The sequence below is a fragment of the Neomonachus schauinslandi genome, chromosome 9 (genome assembly GCF_002201575.2).
Source record: "Neomonachus schauinslandi chromosome 9, ASM220157v2, whole genome shotgun sequence".
Lineage (NCBI taxonomy): Eukaryota > Metazoa > Chordata > Mammalia > Carnivora > Phocidae > Neomonachus > Neomonachus schauinslandi.
Genome location: NC_058411.1, coordinates 29,863,502 through 29,881,091, shown reverse-complemented (window position 1 = coordinate 29,881,091; position 17,590 = coordinate 29,863,502). Strand labels below are relative to the sequence as shown.

Here is a 17,590-nt window from a genome sequence, read left to right as displayed (position 1 = left end):
ACCAGTTTATATTCCCACCATTAATATGTGAAAGTCCTTATTCCATATCCTCATCAATATATGATTTTGATAAGCTTTAAAACTTTGCCATTCAAATAAGTGTTAAATGTGTCTCATTGGGACTTTCAGTTAAACTTTCTGCTTACTAATGCTGTTGAGCATCTTATTATACATATTTGGTCCATTTAGTTTTTCTGTTCTTTCCAAGTCCCATTCATGTCTTGTTTCATTTTTCTTTGGAGTTGTCTTTTTCTTATTGAGTAATAGGAATTTTAAAAATAAATTCATGGTACTATTACTTTTTTGGTTATATACATTATGGACATTTTCTCCCAGTTTGTGGCTTGTCATTTTGCTTTCCTTAAGGGGTTTTATGATTAGCATACATTCTTAAATTTAAGATTTGCCATTTTTTATAATTAGCATTTTTTGTGTCTTGTTTAAGCACTTATTTCCTACACAAAGATCAGAAATATATTCTCTTATATCTTCCTTTAAGTTTCATATTTCTTTTGTTTTTGCATTACAGTTCCGACTTTAATTTGTAGTGTCAGGTAGGGATTGGACTCTTGTTTCTTTATGAGTAACTGGCTTAATCAGTATTTGTTGAAGAGACTGTCTTTTCCTTGGTGATCTGTAGTACTCACTCTGTCATAAGTTCAATTTCCATATATGGTGGGTGTGTTTCTGGGCTCTCTCTTCTGTTCTGTTGATCTCGTTGTCTGTGCCGTTACCACACTGTCCCAGTTACTGTAGTTTCATAACATGACTTTTGATGTCCGGTGGGACAGACGTCCTACTTTTTTTTTCAGGAGTGACTATTATTCTTGGCTCTTTGTTCTTTGATATAAAACTTAGAGCCTGTTGGACAAAGTCTACAAGAACTTAGGATTTTTATTGAAATTACATTGAATATGTAGATTCCTCTGCTGAGAATTAATATCTTTACAATATTGAATCTCTCCATTTATTTAGCCTTCTTTAATATCTTTCAGTAAAGATTTATCATTTCTTCATTAAAAGACTTGCATAGCTTTTGTTAAATTTGCCAAATTATTTTATAGCTTTTTTATTACAGAAATGTTTTACAATTACCTTTTCTGTTTTTTCCCCCCTTTAAATATAACAGTTTAGTTTTTACCCAGCAGTCTCACTAAATTCCCCTATTAATGTTGAAACTTTATAGGTATTTCTTGATTTTCTATAAATGATGACAGTTTTATTTCTTCCTTTCTAGTCCTATACTTGTTTAACTGTCATGGGCTATGATTTCTAGCACGTGGTTAAAGTAAAGTGGTATTGGCTTATATCCTTGTCTTTTTCTAATCTTAAAGTGTTTTGAAATTTCACCGTTAAATGAGATCTTTGTTGTAGATTTTTGTTCTTGATATCTGTTTTCCCCCACCCTCCCACTTGGGACTCACATTCTGTTCTGAGGAGAAGAAATGAACAGGAAAATACTTTCATTTCCAGAGCCTATCACTGTGCTTGGTACAGTTGTCAGTTTGTTGCATGAGTGAATGAATGCAGGAGGACTCCTTGAGCCTTATGGTTGTCATTGGCTCTGGTACCGCAGTTCAAAAATCCTTTTAAGTCTTTATCTTAGAGAAAGAGTGAAAGTCATTAATATTTGTATTACCTTTCTAATGTTTCGGGAGAGGAAATTAGCACATTGGATTTTAGGATTTGAATACAAATACTTTGGAGACCATATTTTCTGTTTTAAATGGCGGTAATGCTTGAACTACTGTAAATTAAGGACCCATTTAAACTATATGTGGGCAAATTTTAGGCTAAATTTTTTGAAGATTTAAGAACTTTGTTTTTACCTATTCATACTTTTATGAACATCATTGTGATCTAGATTAGATTTGTAAATTTAGTACTGTGAAGTTTCTGATTAAAGCCTGAGCAGTTAATGATACTAATAACCAACAAATTAGTTTGTGAAGTCTCCTTTATAATTCAGATTAGACCCCTTCTGCTTTTCTGCCTCTCCGTGTACCTGGTATTTTTTTTTTTTAACAGATGGGGAAATTAAGGCATAAAGGTAGAGATTCCCTGAATTTGGTGTATTGCTTACTGCAGTAGACCACTTTGCTTCTGTGAGAATTGTAAACTACTATACTTTCCAGGTATGTGCTGAAATTGCCATTGCCAAAAATCTGCAAGTCTTGCTAATAAAGAAAACTCTTACTCAGCCATTTTGTGTGTTTAGCTATATTTAGGACACCTACTTCTGAATTTGTAGAAAGACAGGTATGGTAGTTTTGCTAGAGGATTATTTTGTTACAAAAGGAGCTATCCATTTTTTCATTCATCCTTTTTTGCTCCCTTTAATACCTCCTTCCCACTCAGTGTTGGCCATTGGGCACTGGTTCTGGATCATTGTTTCTCAGTTGGGGGTGATTTTTGCCACAAAGAGACATCTGGCAATATTTGGAGACATTTTTGTTTATCACAACCAGAGGGGAGTGCTGCTGGCATTTAGCGGGTAGAGGTCAGGGAGAATGCTAACCATCCTCCAATGCACAAGATGGTCCCCCACAATCAGGAATGAAAGGGCCCAAATGTCAATAGTGCTGAGGTTAGGAAACCCTGTTTTTAGACAATGCTGCTTATTTTTGGTTTTGAAATGGAAAGAAAACTTTAATGCTTATTTTTTTTGAAAGACAAGTATCAGTGTTTTAGAGTAGACTTTAGAGCTGTACAGGCAAGGTGTTCAAATCTTGTCTCAGTTCTCATTGGCTGTACGTACCTACATTCAGGTATGTGGGAAGGAGAAAACAGATATAACAGATTGTAGCGTACTATGTAAATATTATTTGTATCCTCCCTTCCCACCTGAACTCCATATACCAATGACTCAGTTTATGTTGTTCACTCCTCTGAGACCTTAGATTTTTACACCTTTTGGTTTTCAGGTTTTTCATCTGTAAAATGAGGGTAATAGTATTTATATCTTAGATTTTAGGAGGATATTTTGTGAGAAAATGCAAATAAAGCACATGCCCCTATTACTGGAATGTATTAAGTACTTAGTAAATATTTGTTATTTATAATAACTTTACCTTCAGATTGTAATCATTTGTATTTGCTATCAGAAGTGATGTCTATAAGTAGGCAATATTGTCCATCAACTGATGAATGAATAGACAAAATGTGTTCTGTCCATACAATGCAGTATTATTTGGCCATAAAAATATGAAGTACTGATAGTTGCTACAGCATGGATTAACCTTGAAAACCTTAGGCTAAGTGAAAGAAGCCAGTCACAAAGACCACACATATTATGATTCCATTTCTATGAAACATGCAAAATAGGCAAATCTATAAAACAGAAAACAGATTTCTGGCTACTTAAGGCTGGGGGAGGATGGGAAGGGTAGGGGGGTTATAGCTGAAGGGGTTTGTTATTGAGGTGATAAAAATGTTCTAAAATTAACGTGGTGATGGTTGCATGACTTTATGGAATTTATTAAAAACTGTTGACTTGCAAAGTTTAAATGGATAAATTGGATGATATGTGAATTATATACCAATAGAGTTGATGTATATAAACTAGGAAAGGTGAGGGCTCTCTATCCTTTCTCTGGGGTTGAATATTTTACTCCTTAATCTTTACCTTGCTCTCCATCTTCTGATTTCCGTGGAATCTGACTTAGAGAATGCATTCTGGAGAGCAGTGGAGAGAACAGTGATGTTGCTGGTTAGTACTCACCACTCATTCAGTGTGATGATAGCTGTCTCTACGTACACACTTATGATTTTACCAAATTAGAAAAAGATTTCTCATTCTGGCCTGTGTATCCTGTATGAGTTAACACCAAACAGCTGACAAACTTGAACATGTTTCACTTTTCTCACACATGGACATTTGCATGCTGAATTGCTATCACATTTGTAACTGAGTTCCAGTATATTTTATTTGTATAAATGGATAACAAGTTAGAAAGCTGATTTTCTTTAATAAATGTGAGTTAGCTAACCACAGTCAATGGCCTAGAGTTAGGAACCCATTAGGTAAACAGACACATGAGACCATTGATACTAAAACATCACTAGAATTCAAACAGCTGTAGTGATAAATACTTATTAAATGGAAGGTATACTTGTAAGCAAATTCTATTTTGCTTGTATTTTTTGCTTGCAGCTGTCAGAATACCTCATTGAAATAGGCTTATGGGAATTTATGGCACACACTACTGAAAAGTCTGTGTGTGAGGGATGTCTTCAGATTGGCAAGGTGTAGTGTCAGTCATTTCATGATCTGGCTTCCCTTGACCAGGCTGGCCTCCTTTCTTTTCAGTTGACTTCTTAGACAGCGTCCCCCCTTACGGTTGTAAAATGGCTGCAGCAGTGCCAGGCCTTAAATCTTCTCAGCATTAAGACTAGCAGATACAGAGAAATAACCTCTCTTAATAGTAGAACACTCCTGGCCTAATTCATATTAGCCTGAGTTAGGTCTTGTGCTTGTTCTAGGACCAAAAGAAAGGAACATGCTGATTGGCTTTGGTCAGTAGTGCTTACCCCTAGACCTGAGTGTATGGTCAACATTACCCAAAACCATATGAGAGTTTGGGATGAGGTGGCTCAACAAAAGAATTTTGGGTTGCTTTTTGGTGTTGTTGTTAACCAGATGATTGAAGTAGATGCTGGATAGCAGGGTAGTTTATCTGCTATAATTCTAGCATGTATACTAGAACTTTTATCCTTGGTAACAGTAACTTTATCAGGTGCTTATTCTGTATGTACCAGCTAGAATGAGTAAAAATCTTTGGGTAAAAAATAGGATTATGGTAACTTTTAGGCCTGAGTTATTCTAAAAGTTATGTTCCCGAGGAACCTTATTATAAAACTTTCTAAGTTTTAGATCCTCTTATCTTTAAGTACTTTAAGTACTCTATGTAGACGTCTTCAGTTCTTTGAACTTAGTACTTCTCTCTTGTCTTTCTAATACCTGTTTTACTACATCATTTTATTTTTTAAACTTAAGCCTTCTAATTCAATACAAATCTAAAATCTTAGCTTTCTACTTCTGTAAAACAAGTTAGTATCCCAGTTAAATGCTCTTAACATAAAAAATACAGATAGAGTTAGCTTGACAAAGTGGACTGTTCTCTTGCATGTTCCTCGTAGCTCAGTCAGACTGTGCTCCTGGAGAGTGGCCGTATAAGATCTGATTACTTTCTGTGTTTGCCACGGCCAATTTCTCCTTGCTGTTGGGAAGCAAAAGGCAAATCATGTCTTTGCTAGCACATGTCATAAAATATGCGCTGTATTTAACATCTATAATTGTAACTAAGGCTAGTTTCTAATGTCGGATTGGGTATAGACTGGGAGAGAGTTTTAAATATTTTCAAGTAATGAAGTGGTTATAAAATAGTTCAGATTATAAGACTTACAAATGAAGAATGATTTTTTTTTTAATTGCTGTTTGCTCTGTTAGAAATAGAACCTTTTAGTTTTATAGGAAAAGGTATAATAACTTAAAAAATAATAAAAAACCATTGGTGGCAGAATAGTGACAATCACTCTCTTTTTCTCATTTTTTTCCCCGCAGTGATCCTGGTGGAGGGATTGAAATGTCTGAGTTCATTCGAGAGGCCACACCCCCAGTTGGTTGCAGTTCAAGAAATTCTTATGCTGGCCTAGATCCAAGCAACCAGGTAGGAACCTGTGATTTTATTTTGTCTTTTTCCCTTCTCCTGATGGTGGTCTCAAGTAATTCTGTCTGTAATAATCAGTTGGTGTTTGGGTTTATCGTGCTGATTGATAAGTTTTTGATTGTTTATTAATAATATCGTTCTTTAGTATTCTTATTTTTAACTGAATTTTCACATTAATTAAGTACATTTTTGCTGAGCACGCACGTCGTGCTCATGCCTAGGGTAGTTTTGATCATGACAGTTGTGGTGAATGCCCTTAGGAAAATTAGGTCCTTGCTTGCGCTGTCTTACTAACTTTCACGTTTTTGGTATCGGAAGGGGATAGATGTTGGGGGTTATTCCTAGCTTAAACATGGCAAAAAAAAAAAAAAAAAAAGATGTAATTTCTTCACAATCTACACTTATCATGGTAGGCATTGAGTCATGTATAGAATTGTTGAAGCAATGTGTTGTACACCTGAAACTAATATAACATATGTTAATTATACTTAAAACTTTCTCAAAATCGGTGCTGTTCAAGGTGTTAGTGGTAGAGCTAGATGTAGAATACAGATCTGCTTTTGCCAATTTTACTGTCTTTCTGTTCTGTAACTTTTAACTTAAAATAGTAACTCTGAAAGTCTGCTCTCAAAACTTGGCTGACACCTGCTGTACTGTCGTTCTGTCCAACCCCAGCTGGGCCTTCACGGCTACATTTCTGTCTCTCGTTGAACATCTCCCACACGAATCAAAGTCCCATTTACGCCTGCTTGCCTTCTCAGTCGATGAGTCTGGTAGCTGGAGTAATGCTGTAGAGGCATAAGAAAGTAAACCTAGCGAGAAGCTTAGAGGTCTTGTCATAGTCAAACTTTAGATAACTACGGGTTGTGGTGGGTTCTTCTGTCAGTCCTTTCATTATATAGAAGAGGAAATAGCTGGTTTTTATCAGGGTCTAGACCTCACTTCTTGATTTTCACTGCAGTCTTTCTACTGTTCTACACTGCTTATGGGTTGGAATCACTCTTCCTCCTTTCTGCTCCAGAGACTTCCTTTTTTTTTTTTTTTCCTGGCCTAACTCTAACTTTTGTCATAACCATCCGTGTTTCTGAAGAGTTTCAGAGACCTTGTGGTATTGCCTCTTTCTCTCGCGGATGGAGCACTTATGTATGAATTTATTTAGCACTTTGTTTTTGGTGTGTGATCCTATGTGGCAGTGTGTAATCCTCTAAGGAGCAGGCTTTCCTCTTTCGTCTGTGGTCTAATAGACTGCCTAGTGCAGAGGTGACTTTCAGTGAATGGGTGCTAATTATCTTTATCTATACAGATAATAGAACTTTAGAGGTAGAATCAGACCTGGCTCTTTATTTAACAAATGATTAAGTAGCAGACCTAGTTATCCTTACTGCCCCACAGTATTACTGTTCCACATTGTTTAGCCCTACACTATTTCGGAACGGTATTAGGGAAAACACCATATTCTGTGAATCAAAATCTTGAATAGGGTCTTGTTCCTAATATATTTTGATAGAAGATTTGCCTCTGTTTGAATTGTGTTTCATGATTTAAACTTCAAGTGCATGAATTTTTGGTCGCAGTTTTAGTTGTGATTAAGTGTGGTGTAGAACAAATATGTCCTTAAATTTGTCTTCTTTCTATAACAAGCAGATGGGAAATGTTAGAATTAAAAAACAACAACAACAACAGTGGGACGCCTGGGTGGCTCAGTTGGTTAAGTGTCAGACTCTTGGTTTCAGCTCAGGTCATGATCTCAGAGTTGTGAGAACGAGCCCTGAGCTCAGGATTCTCTCTGTCCCTTTTCCTCTGCCCCTCCCCCATGCTTGCGTGCGTTCTCTCTCTCTCTCAAAAATTAGTAAAATAAAAAAGAAGCATTATTGCAAAGGACTGTGACATTTTAATTAGGTCCATACCTTTTAAGTTTCAATTTTTACAATACCAGTTTAAAGAGAAGTATTACTATCCTTGATTCTCTTTTGGTTGGTCTTGCTTTCTCAGTCTCTCTATGAAATGAAATGACTTAGTCTTTAAATATGGCTGCATGTTTTATATGCTTAATTAACCCTGGCCTTTGTCCATACTGACATACGTTGGCAATGTCAGATTACCAAAGGAGTTAAGCCTATGTTTTTCCCACAATCTTTTGGAGAGCCAAACTTTTTTTTTTTCCTTTTTTCCAGTAGGACAGTTGAAAGGGTGCAGCAGTGGCCAGCCATCTTCCGTAACTCTACCATGGCATCGTGTCTTTTGGAACTTGCCCTACTTGTTTCAGGGAGGGACTCCCATTCTGAGTGTCATTAAAACTCATCTGCACATAAATACACAGCATACCTAATTTGGTTTTCCTTAAAATATTAACTCTTGTATAAAAATAGGCAAATACTGGAAGTTACTATGCTACTTGGATTTTGGATTTTATTTTGCAGTAAAATGCTTGTTGACCTTTTTCTGTCTAGTTGCAATGCCTTTTATGGCTAATTGAAAGTAGAAATTAGGAAAAATCAGGAGCATCAGGCTTAATAAATTGTTCAAAAGTGTTGCAAAACTAATTTTTTTTTTTTGCCACATCAAAAGGTAGCAGTTCTAACCTGTTTGTATGTGCTTATTTTTACTCACTTTTTCACTGACATATAACTATTATACAACATAGTATACACTTCTTAAGTGTACAGCACAGTGGGTTTTTACATATGTATACACCCCTTAATTGCCATCGAGATTGAGAAAGTTCCTCATGCCCCTTCAGACTCAATATTAACTTAATATTTTAAGCAAATTTTATCGTGTACTCCTATCAGTTGAATCAATGAAAGGAAAGATTGGGGGCTGCCTGGCTGGCTCAGTCAGGAGAATATGTGTAACTCTTGATCTCGGGGTTGGAAGTTTGAGCCCCAGTTGGATGTAGACATTACTTAAAAAAAAAATGACTTTTTTTTTAAGATTTTATTTATTTATTTGACAGAGAGCACAAGTAGGCAGAGCAGTAGACAGAGGGAGAGGGAGAAGCAGGCTCCTCGCTGAGCAGAGAGCCCGATGTGGGGCTCCATCCCAGGACTCTGAGATCATGGCCTGAGCCAAAGGCAGACAGCCAACCAACTGAGCCACCCAGGCACCCCAAAAGATGAAATCTTAAAAAAAAAAAAAAAAAGGAAAGATTTGGTAAAACACAAAGTATTATATGAATATTCTTAATTTTATTCTAAAATATTAAATTTGCTTGACTGTGTTCTTCTTAAATATCTTGAAAACAGGTATTAGAAAGTTACTAAGACTTGTGGATTTAGTAACTCTCATATTGTTATTTTGATTTCCTTAATGTGTTTGTGGAATTTGTGGTATTTGTTTATATGATTTTTATGGTGGTATAATGAATGATGGCTAAGATTTTAGGGAATGTTACATCATCTGGAATATAAGCATTAAAAGCTCGATAGGTTTTAGTTTTCTGTTTATAGTTAGTGCTAAGCAGTCATTTTACGTGGATCCCTTAGTTTTTTATTGTTTTTAAATATGTTATAGCATTTTACAAAGAAGTACTTACTTTTTGTCTAGAACTCAGGAAAGTACATATTGATACACTAACAGTTTGACAGTAAGATTTAGGTTGCTCTTTGTAGCATATATTAATGTGTGGTCCCAAACCTTCCTTTTATATGCCCTGATAAGTCTGAATTTGTTTCAGATAGACTTAACACCCAGTTTTGCTTTTATTTATAATATGAACATGTCATGACACAATATAAAAAATGATAGTAATTGTATGACACGGATTGCTTGATGTTGGAGGCATCCTGCGGGCTCCGTCAGTCCCGAGCATGCAGAGGGATTCCGTGCCCTAGCGCGTCTGCATCGTACATGCAGAATGTTCCGCAGCAAAAAGGTTCTGTGGCTCTCATACAACATGCCCAGTGGGTATCTTTTAATACAAGTGACTGATAGCATGTTTTTTTTTTTTTTTTTAAAGATTTTATTTATTTGACAGAGAGACAGTGAGAGAGGGAACACAAGCAGGGGGAGCGGGAGAGGGAGAAGCAGGCTCTTGCTGAGCAGGGAGCCCGATGCGGGACTCGATCCCAGGACCCTGGGATCATGACCTGAGCCGAAGGCAGACGCTTAACGACTGAGCCACCCAGGCGTCCCTGATAGCATGTTTTGATAATATCGTTTTGCTTGATGATCTTGGTAGTCCATATTGATCATGACATAGCATTTACTTAGTTTTACTTCATGTCGTGTTTTCAGATTGGATCTGGTTCCTCTCGTCTTGGGACAGCAGCAACTATTAAAGGTAGACATTAAGTTGGAAGTTGCCTATGACTTTCCCTTTCATTTTTGATGTAATAAAGATAACTGAGTACTATATATTCACACGTAATGAGAAATCATTCTTGAAATTATTTTGTAGATGCAGTTATGTATCTTATGTTAAAGGTTACTTGATTTAAATTGGGTTCTCCTTTCACCATCCAAATCTCACAAACACATTTGAACATTTGCATTACATTGCATGAATTGTAAGTTTTGATATATAAGAAACTTCCTTGCCTTGAAGGAAAATACTTTTCATGGGTTTGGTGAGGTTTGTGGAAAACTGAGTAATTTAATGTGAAACCTTTAAATTGGGCGCAAATAAGACAGTAAAAAAAGAAGGAAAGTGTTTTTTGTATGTCTTATATGTGCCTTTTACATGCATCTATTTAAGATAAATTTTTTTACCCTATACTTTTTTAGGGGAATTTTTATAATTTTCCCTGGGAAGGAAATTTATATTGTTTCAAGTTGTTATTACATAATTTCCATTTCTTTTTAAAAAGTGCTTATTTTTTAAAGAAAGTTTTATTAGTTAACAGTATGAAGCTTTCTGTAATTTGGTTTATAGTGCTGTGAGAATAAAGATGTGGTCTCATTGTCCATGATGCTTCCTGTTAGTTCAGTGCATCATCCATTATTGTAACCCGTGGTATATAAAAACTGCTCTAGTAGACATCGTATACTAGTATAGTATATAGTAAATTAGTGTAGTTGATAGCCTTTCTTGTTATGCCACACTGTATAGCCTTTACTTTTAATATAATGTGTTCACATGTTTCTCTTAACTTTGTAGGAGATACAGACACCGCTAAGACTTCTGATGATATCAGTTTAAGTCTGGGCCAGAGCTCTAGTCTTTGTAAGGAAGGAAGTGAAGAACAAGGTAAGAACATTGTACTTCACACTGACGTTGTATATTCTGGTGAACAGGGTGAGTTTGTAGAATATGCTGCTCATATTTTGGCAGAAGTTTATAATAAATTAATAATATTTTTAAGAAACAGTAAAATAAAATTATTAACTAGGATAATAGTAAAACAGTGTTATAAGTGCTTTTAGCTTTCTGGAATTCAGTTACACATGGTCTGCTAAGTAGACATGGAGAGAAAAATTTTGTGAGCCTGTGCCCTGGAGTGAGTATGAGATGGGAGATAATCTGCTAGTCCGTAGTGGGTCAGAGCATCCTGCCTAGTTTAGTAACTTTGTATGTAAGACTGTTACTTTCCATCCAGTGTGACCTCTCAATGTCAATTGCTCGATATCTTACCCAACAGTATGTTTTAGTAGAGAACTAACTTGCTCCTGGACTTACAGAGAAACTATGTCTGCTTCCAACACGGTGCCTCCTATAGCAGATTTTTAATAGAAATTTGGGCTTTAAATGTCTTTTCTTTCCCCTCCTTTTTCAATTCTATTATAAATGAGTGTTTTGGATTTAATGGAGTTGGTTGCTTTTTTTTTTAAGAATGCCACATTTTTATGTTTCATTTTTAATTTTCAAACATGAAAGGATGGATATGTTATCCCGTTTTCAAATAGAGATTATCCCAATTTACATAATCAGTGAGACAGAAACCTGTTTCCCTATTTCTAACCTGTTGTTTTTATTAGCCTATATGTGGTTTTTGGAAGGCAGGCAGACTTGATAAGTTTCATAATTAAGTACAGGAAATTTATTTATGAAGTTACAAATAGGTTTCTAAATTATGACATTTTCCTGTTCAATATTTTACCTAGGTCAATTCTTACAAGTATGTTTTGTTCCTGGTACTTGGAATATAAGTTTATCGTGCTATAACTGCTTTTTGGAATTACAGTACCGCATCATTTATTTGCTTTTGTGGACTACCCCTGCCAATATACCCCCCTAAAAAACTTCCAAACATACTGTATATTATAGAAACTATTTTCTTATAAAAGGTTAAGGTGAATTGATCAGTTTGAGAATTACAGTATCTTTTTCATGATATGTATCATTAGAATGTCTCAAAAATTAGGTAATGATCTTAGAGGGGCTAGTGCCACTGCATTTAAGGTCATGTTTCTTTATTTTATATCTGGAAAGTACCATGCATAAGCAAGAATTTTGTAGTCTGTCGGGTTGGGAATTACATGCACACAAACCTCCCCTACAGATACCTATTGACATAGATAGTGATGTCCAACACTCACTGAGCACACACTATTATTTAGGCTAGGGGTCAGCAGACTTTTTCTATAAATGGTCAGATAGCTTTGTAGGCCGTATGGTCTCTCTTGCAACTATTCAACTGCCACTGTAGAGTACAGGAGCCATAAACAGCACGTGAATAAGTGAGCATGGTTGTGTTACACTAAAATCTTACTCAAAAGCAGGCAGAGGGCCAGTTTGGCTCCATGGGTCTTAGTTTGTCAACTGCTGGTTTAGGTCTTCTTTTAAACATTTTATAAGCATTCACACAGTTAATCTTCACTGTAAGCATTCCAGGTTAATAATACGATTCTCACATTATAGATGAACATATCGTGGCTTAGAAGTTATAAGAACCTTGCCCAAAGTCACATAGCTACAAAGTGGCAGTTCTATAATTGAAATCTAGTTTTGAATCATGCTTTTAATTGCTATGCAGTTACACCACTTTTAAATATTTTATTTATTTATTTATTTATTTATTTGACAGAGAGAGACACGGTGAGAGAGGGAACACAAGCAGTGGGGAGTGGGAGAGGGAGAAGCAGGCTTCCTGCCGAGCAGGGAGCCTGATGTGGGGCTCGATCCCAGCACCCTGGGATCATGACCTGAGCCGAAGGCAGATGCTTAACAATTGAGCCACCCAGGCACCACTTTTAGATAGTTTTGTAACTTCTATCATTTTAATATAACATTTAACAAATAACACACATAGCTAACATTTAACAGATATTATGTAGTACTCATTATGTGCTCTGAGCACCATTCTAAGTACTGGAAATAAATTAGTGAACAGACAGACAAAAAATTCTACCCTTATGTGGCTTCCATACTACGGGTATGGAATCATACTAGTATAAATCAAATAAATATGCAGTAGTAGGGACAGGTGATAGGGAATGGTGGGGGCTGGGGGGGTTTAAGGTTTAAATGGAGTGGACAGGGGAAGAAAGCCTTGCTGAAAGCAGAGACCTGAAGGAGGGGAAGGAGTGAGCTATCAGGACATTCGGGGGGAAGGGGCTCTCTAACAGCACTGGCAAAAGTCTTAAAGTAACAGCATGCCCGTCAGGTTTGAGAAATAGTGTGGTTGATGTGAAGGAAGTGAGGGGACAAATTGTAGAGTCTTGTAAGCCATTTTAAAGATTGTGGCTTTGGGTGCCGGGGTGGCTCAGTTGGTTGGGTGTCTGCCTTTGGCTCAGGTCATGATCCTGAGGTCATGGGAGACGGCTTCTCCTTCTCCCTCTGTCCACCCCTCCTCTCCCTCTCACCCCCCCTTTTGCTCGCTCGCTCTCACGCACGTGCGCGCTCTCTCAAAAAATAGAATCTTTTAAAAAAAACTAAAGATTGTGGTTTTAATTCCTAGTGAGGTGAGGAACTGCTAAAGGGTTTTGAGCAGAAAAGAGTGTCAGGATCTCAATTACAGTTTTACAGAACCACTGTGGCTCCTCTTTTGAGATTAAAAGGAACAAAGGCTGAAGCAGGAAGCTCAGTTTGCAGATGATTGCAGTAATCCAGAACACAGATCAGGGCATTGACAAGTAGTCTGACTGTGCGTGTAGAAGATATTAATGAGAGGCGATGTTGATGTTGATGGATTTGGATATATTATGTGAGAGAAATAGTACTCATGGATGACTGAAAGGTTTTTGAGTTAAGTGATGGGGAGGATGGGAAGGAAGACTGAGAAGGAGCAGATTTAGGAGCCGGAAGAGCATGGATGAAGGTAAGATAGGGAGTTCAGTTTTGGGCATATCAGTATGAGATGCTGTTAGGTCTCTAAGTGGCAGTAATTAGTGGATAATTAGGCAGGTCTGGATTTCAGGTAAGAAGTCTGGGCTGAGGTTTTAAATTTAGGAGTTTTCAGTGTATAAATACCAGAAAAATATAGTCATGTCAACTGTGGGTTGGGTTATCATGAAGTTCCTAAACTAACTGGGCAAGCCTGCATGGTTAGCCTAGCCTGGAGTTCAGATGTCCTGGCTGCCCTGATCCAAATTTGTTGGTCCTGGCTATGATTTGGCACCACCTAGTGGCAAATGTTCATTCTGGCTTAATTATCAGTTGGGGCTCATCGGGTTCTCTAGCTAGTTTGGGTTTACAGGACAGCAACGTTTAGTTGGTTGGCAGTTAGTGATTAGTTGGACTCATTTTATCAACGTGATTCAGCATGATTGAGAGTGACCTGAGGATGTGGGGACGTGGGCTCTTTTTCACTTTTAAGAAGGGATTATCTACAGTTGCCCTCTCCAGCCGCAGTCATGTTTTCCCTACCCAAGATCGGTTCTTTAGCCTATTCCCATATGAGTGTGGGGGCTGGCAAGAAGATGGAGGAAGCTAGTTACAAGGATTCCTGAATTTTAGTTATCATGGGACCAGAATACTGGATGAGAGATGGAAATGAGGGCGTGTAGATGGAAAATGGAGAAGTTCCCAGGATTGAGCTTTGAGCCACTCCAGTTTAATAGGTGCAGGAGACTGAGTAGGAACAACTGATGGGGTGCAGGAAGACTTAAAGTGTTGTATCCCAGTTTCTCAAGGAGAGTGCAGTGCTCAGCTTTGTCAAACATTGCTCATAGGCCAGGTGATAGGAGACTGAGACTTGCCACGGGATTAGCAGCGCAGAGGTTGTTGGTGACCTTGATAAGCATATTCATGAGGGAGATCACAATACATATAGGAGAGAATTAGAGAAGGAGAGCTGAAAAGAGGGAATACAGACTGTTCTTGGTGAATTTGTGTAAAGAGGGTCAGAGATGCAAGGTGAAAGCCAGCAGGGGAAGGGAGGATAAAGGAGAGTTTGGGATTTTATAAGAATGCGTAAGAGAACAGCTTGTTTTTTATAATTGATGGAGATGATCCAGAAGAGAGGAGGAAATGTGGTTTTTGTTTATGAAGTAACATGTGTTAATTTTAGAAAAAATAGTTAATATGAAGAAAATAATTCACACTTTTGGCACTGAAATAACTTAATGTTTTTTGGTACATCACTTTTTAAAATTATTCTTGTATTGTGATATAATTCATGTACTGTAATATTCACTCTTCCTTTTTTATAAGATTTTATTTATTTATTTGACAGAGAGAGAGAGAGGTAGTGAGAGAGAGCACAAGCAGGGGGAGCTGCAGGCAGAGGGAGAGAGAGAGAAGCAGGCTTCCCACTGAGCAGGGAGCTCAATGTGGGACTTGATCCCAGGACCCTGGGATTGTGACCTGAGCCGAAGGCAGCCGCTTAACCAACTGAGCCACCCAGGCATCCCTGCAAATACACTCTTAATATTCTTTTTAACTCTTACAGATTGGAACTGTATTTTTATATAGTACCATCATTTTCACTTAAGTATTTTTTCTCATATTAATATATGTAATCTTTGAAAACATTTTTAGTGCCTGTGTGATGTTTTAATAGACAATCTAATTTATTCAACCTTTTTTTATTGGACATTTTCATACTTTTTATGTTTTGAGTTTTATAATAACCTGAAATGAGCATTTTTTTGCTAAAACCTTATATACATACCGGATTTTACCCTTTGGCAGCAACTTCTAGAAATAGATTACTGATCATGGGTGAGTATATTTTTGGAAGGCTTTTGGCCATATTGCTAGATTGCTGGTTACACCACTTTGCACCAGGATGAGCAGTATGTGAGCGTGCCTTTCTTATCCTAAATGCCACTAGTAGCAGTCATTGAAAAAAAGTTTCCTTATGAAAAATAGTATCTCTTTGTGTTGATTTGAGCCTATCTTTGACTGTATTGCTACCAGTAAGAAAGATGTCTAAGCAAGCATATTTACTTGAAAATTTCCTAAAACCCCCTAAGGTTCTTCCTGATAAGATTTTATTTTTTTATGGTATAGTTAGCAACATTGAAAAAAGTACATGTATTAAAGTAAGTTTGGCTGTGTCTTTTTAAATGAAAAACTTATATTTCTGGTTTATTGATGTCTTAGAAGGGAATTGGTTTTGATTATTAGCATTTTTTAAAAAGTCTTGTATATTAGAATTAGTGATTTTCAGTTACTTGTTCAGTTAAGTCTTTTTTCTATAAAATTCATAACTTTGAAATGTGAATATCACACTTTCTAATTGCTTATTATAGATAATAGAGTTTTTATAAATAACTGTTAAATTTAATATTTATATAATTTAATATTACAAAAGAGTAAATATAGTGCTAACTTTTAAATTTTGGTATTTAGAGATCTAAGAACCCAAGTACAGTGGCAGCTGTTTTGGACAAATGATAAAGAACATGAATTTTACTTATGTTGAAGACTTTAAAACATAAGATAGAGCCTGATAGGTCATTTATTAATCAGTTTATATGGTATATTCTAGAGGCTGTTTCTAAGTTTTTAATTATTTAAATCTAGTCTAGATTTAGATTTTTTAAAAGTACATACACATTTCTAGTAATTCATTTTTATTTTATGTTAATATTAGGGGGAAAGGTATGCTTTTATTGAGATTCTCCTGGGGAGATCTGACTTAACTGCACAGTCTGTCACTGTATTTTTACTATTGCAGTTATAACAAATAAAATAGTCATTTTTCTTTTTATTGAACTAACAGCGGATTCAGCCATCCCTGTCTGTCAAAAAGTATATAAAAAGTCAGCTGTTGTACAGTTCAGTTGCCAAGCTGTATTTCAAGATAAATTACAATGTAGATAGGTAGGTGGATTTATTTATATCTGTATACATAGTACATATGGTAATTCAAGTCACTAATCACTGCCCTAAGTGGAGGGGTAAAGGAATGGTCTTAATAGATATACAGGGATAATGTATATTTTCATGAGGTAGTTTGTACTTGTTGCATGAACGATGAACGAGAAAGTGCGGTATTTTGCTCCACAACTATTTTAATCTTTTCGGTCATTGTGAACAGCAAGATCTTACAATCATTATATCATGTCTTCTTTGGGGATTTTTCAGCCTTTCAAATTTTTTTTTTTTCTGTTTCAAATTACTCTAGGGTTTTTTTTTTTTTTATTTGTAAGATAATCGCATTAGTTTTTCAAAAAAGTTTTTGTATTGTGTTAGTGAAGTAAAACAATGATAGCTACTGTTAATCATGTCAGGCATTGTGCTAAGCAATGTATATGCTAAAGCACACTAACTCAGTTATTTCATGGTACTACTTAGTGATATTGAGATCCTATTTTATAGATAAGGAAACCAAGGCTTGCAAAGGTAACCCAGGGCTATGCAGTTAGTAAGCTAGAGACAGACTTCACATAAAAATCCAGGGCCGCTTTATGGAGAGCGGGGCTGGTTCAGTCGGTGGAGCATGCGACTCTTGATCTTGGGATTGTAAGTTCAAACCCCATGTTGGTTATAGAGATTACTTCAAATAAAATCTTTAAGAAAGAAAAAATCCAGGGCTGTTTTATTATTTTTTTTAAAGATTTTTTTTTTTTTATTTATTTGACAGAGAGAGAGA

General features: G+C 36.4%; 1 protein-coding gene across 2 annotated transcripts in view; it reads left to right on the top strand.

The window, feature by feature from the left end:
• Window positions 1-17,590, top strand: part of PCNX1 (pecanex 1) — a 163,040-nt gene that overhangs the window by 42,188 nt on the left and 103,262 nt on the right. For both annotated transcript variants that reach the window (XM_021679758.2, XM_044918336.1), the window contains exons 3-5: window positions 5,564-5,669; window positions 9,906-9,951; window positions 10,768-10,857. In XM_021679758.2, the coding sequence (XP_021535433.1) occupies window positions 5,564-5,669; window positions 9,906-9,951; window positions 10,768-10,857 (242 nt within the window). The remainder of the gene's footprint in view (window positions 1-5,563; window positions 5,670-9,905; window positions 9,952-10,767; window positions 10,858-17,590) is intronic.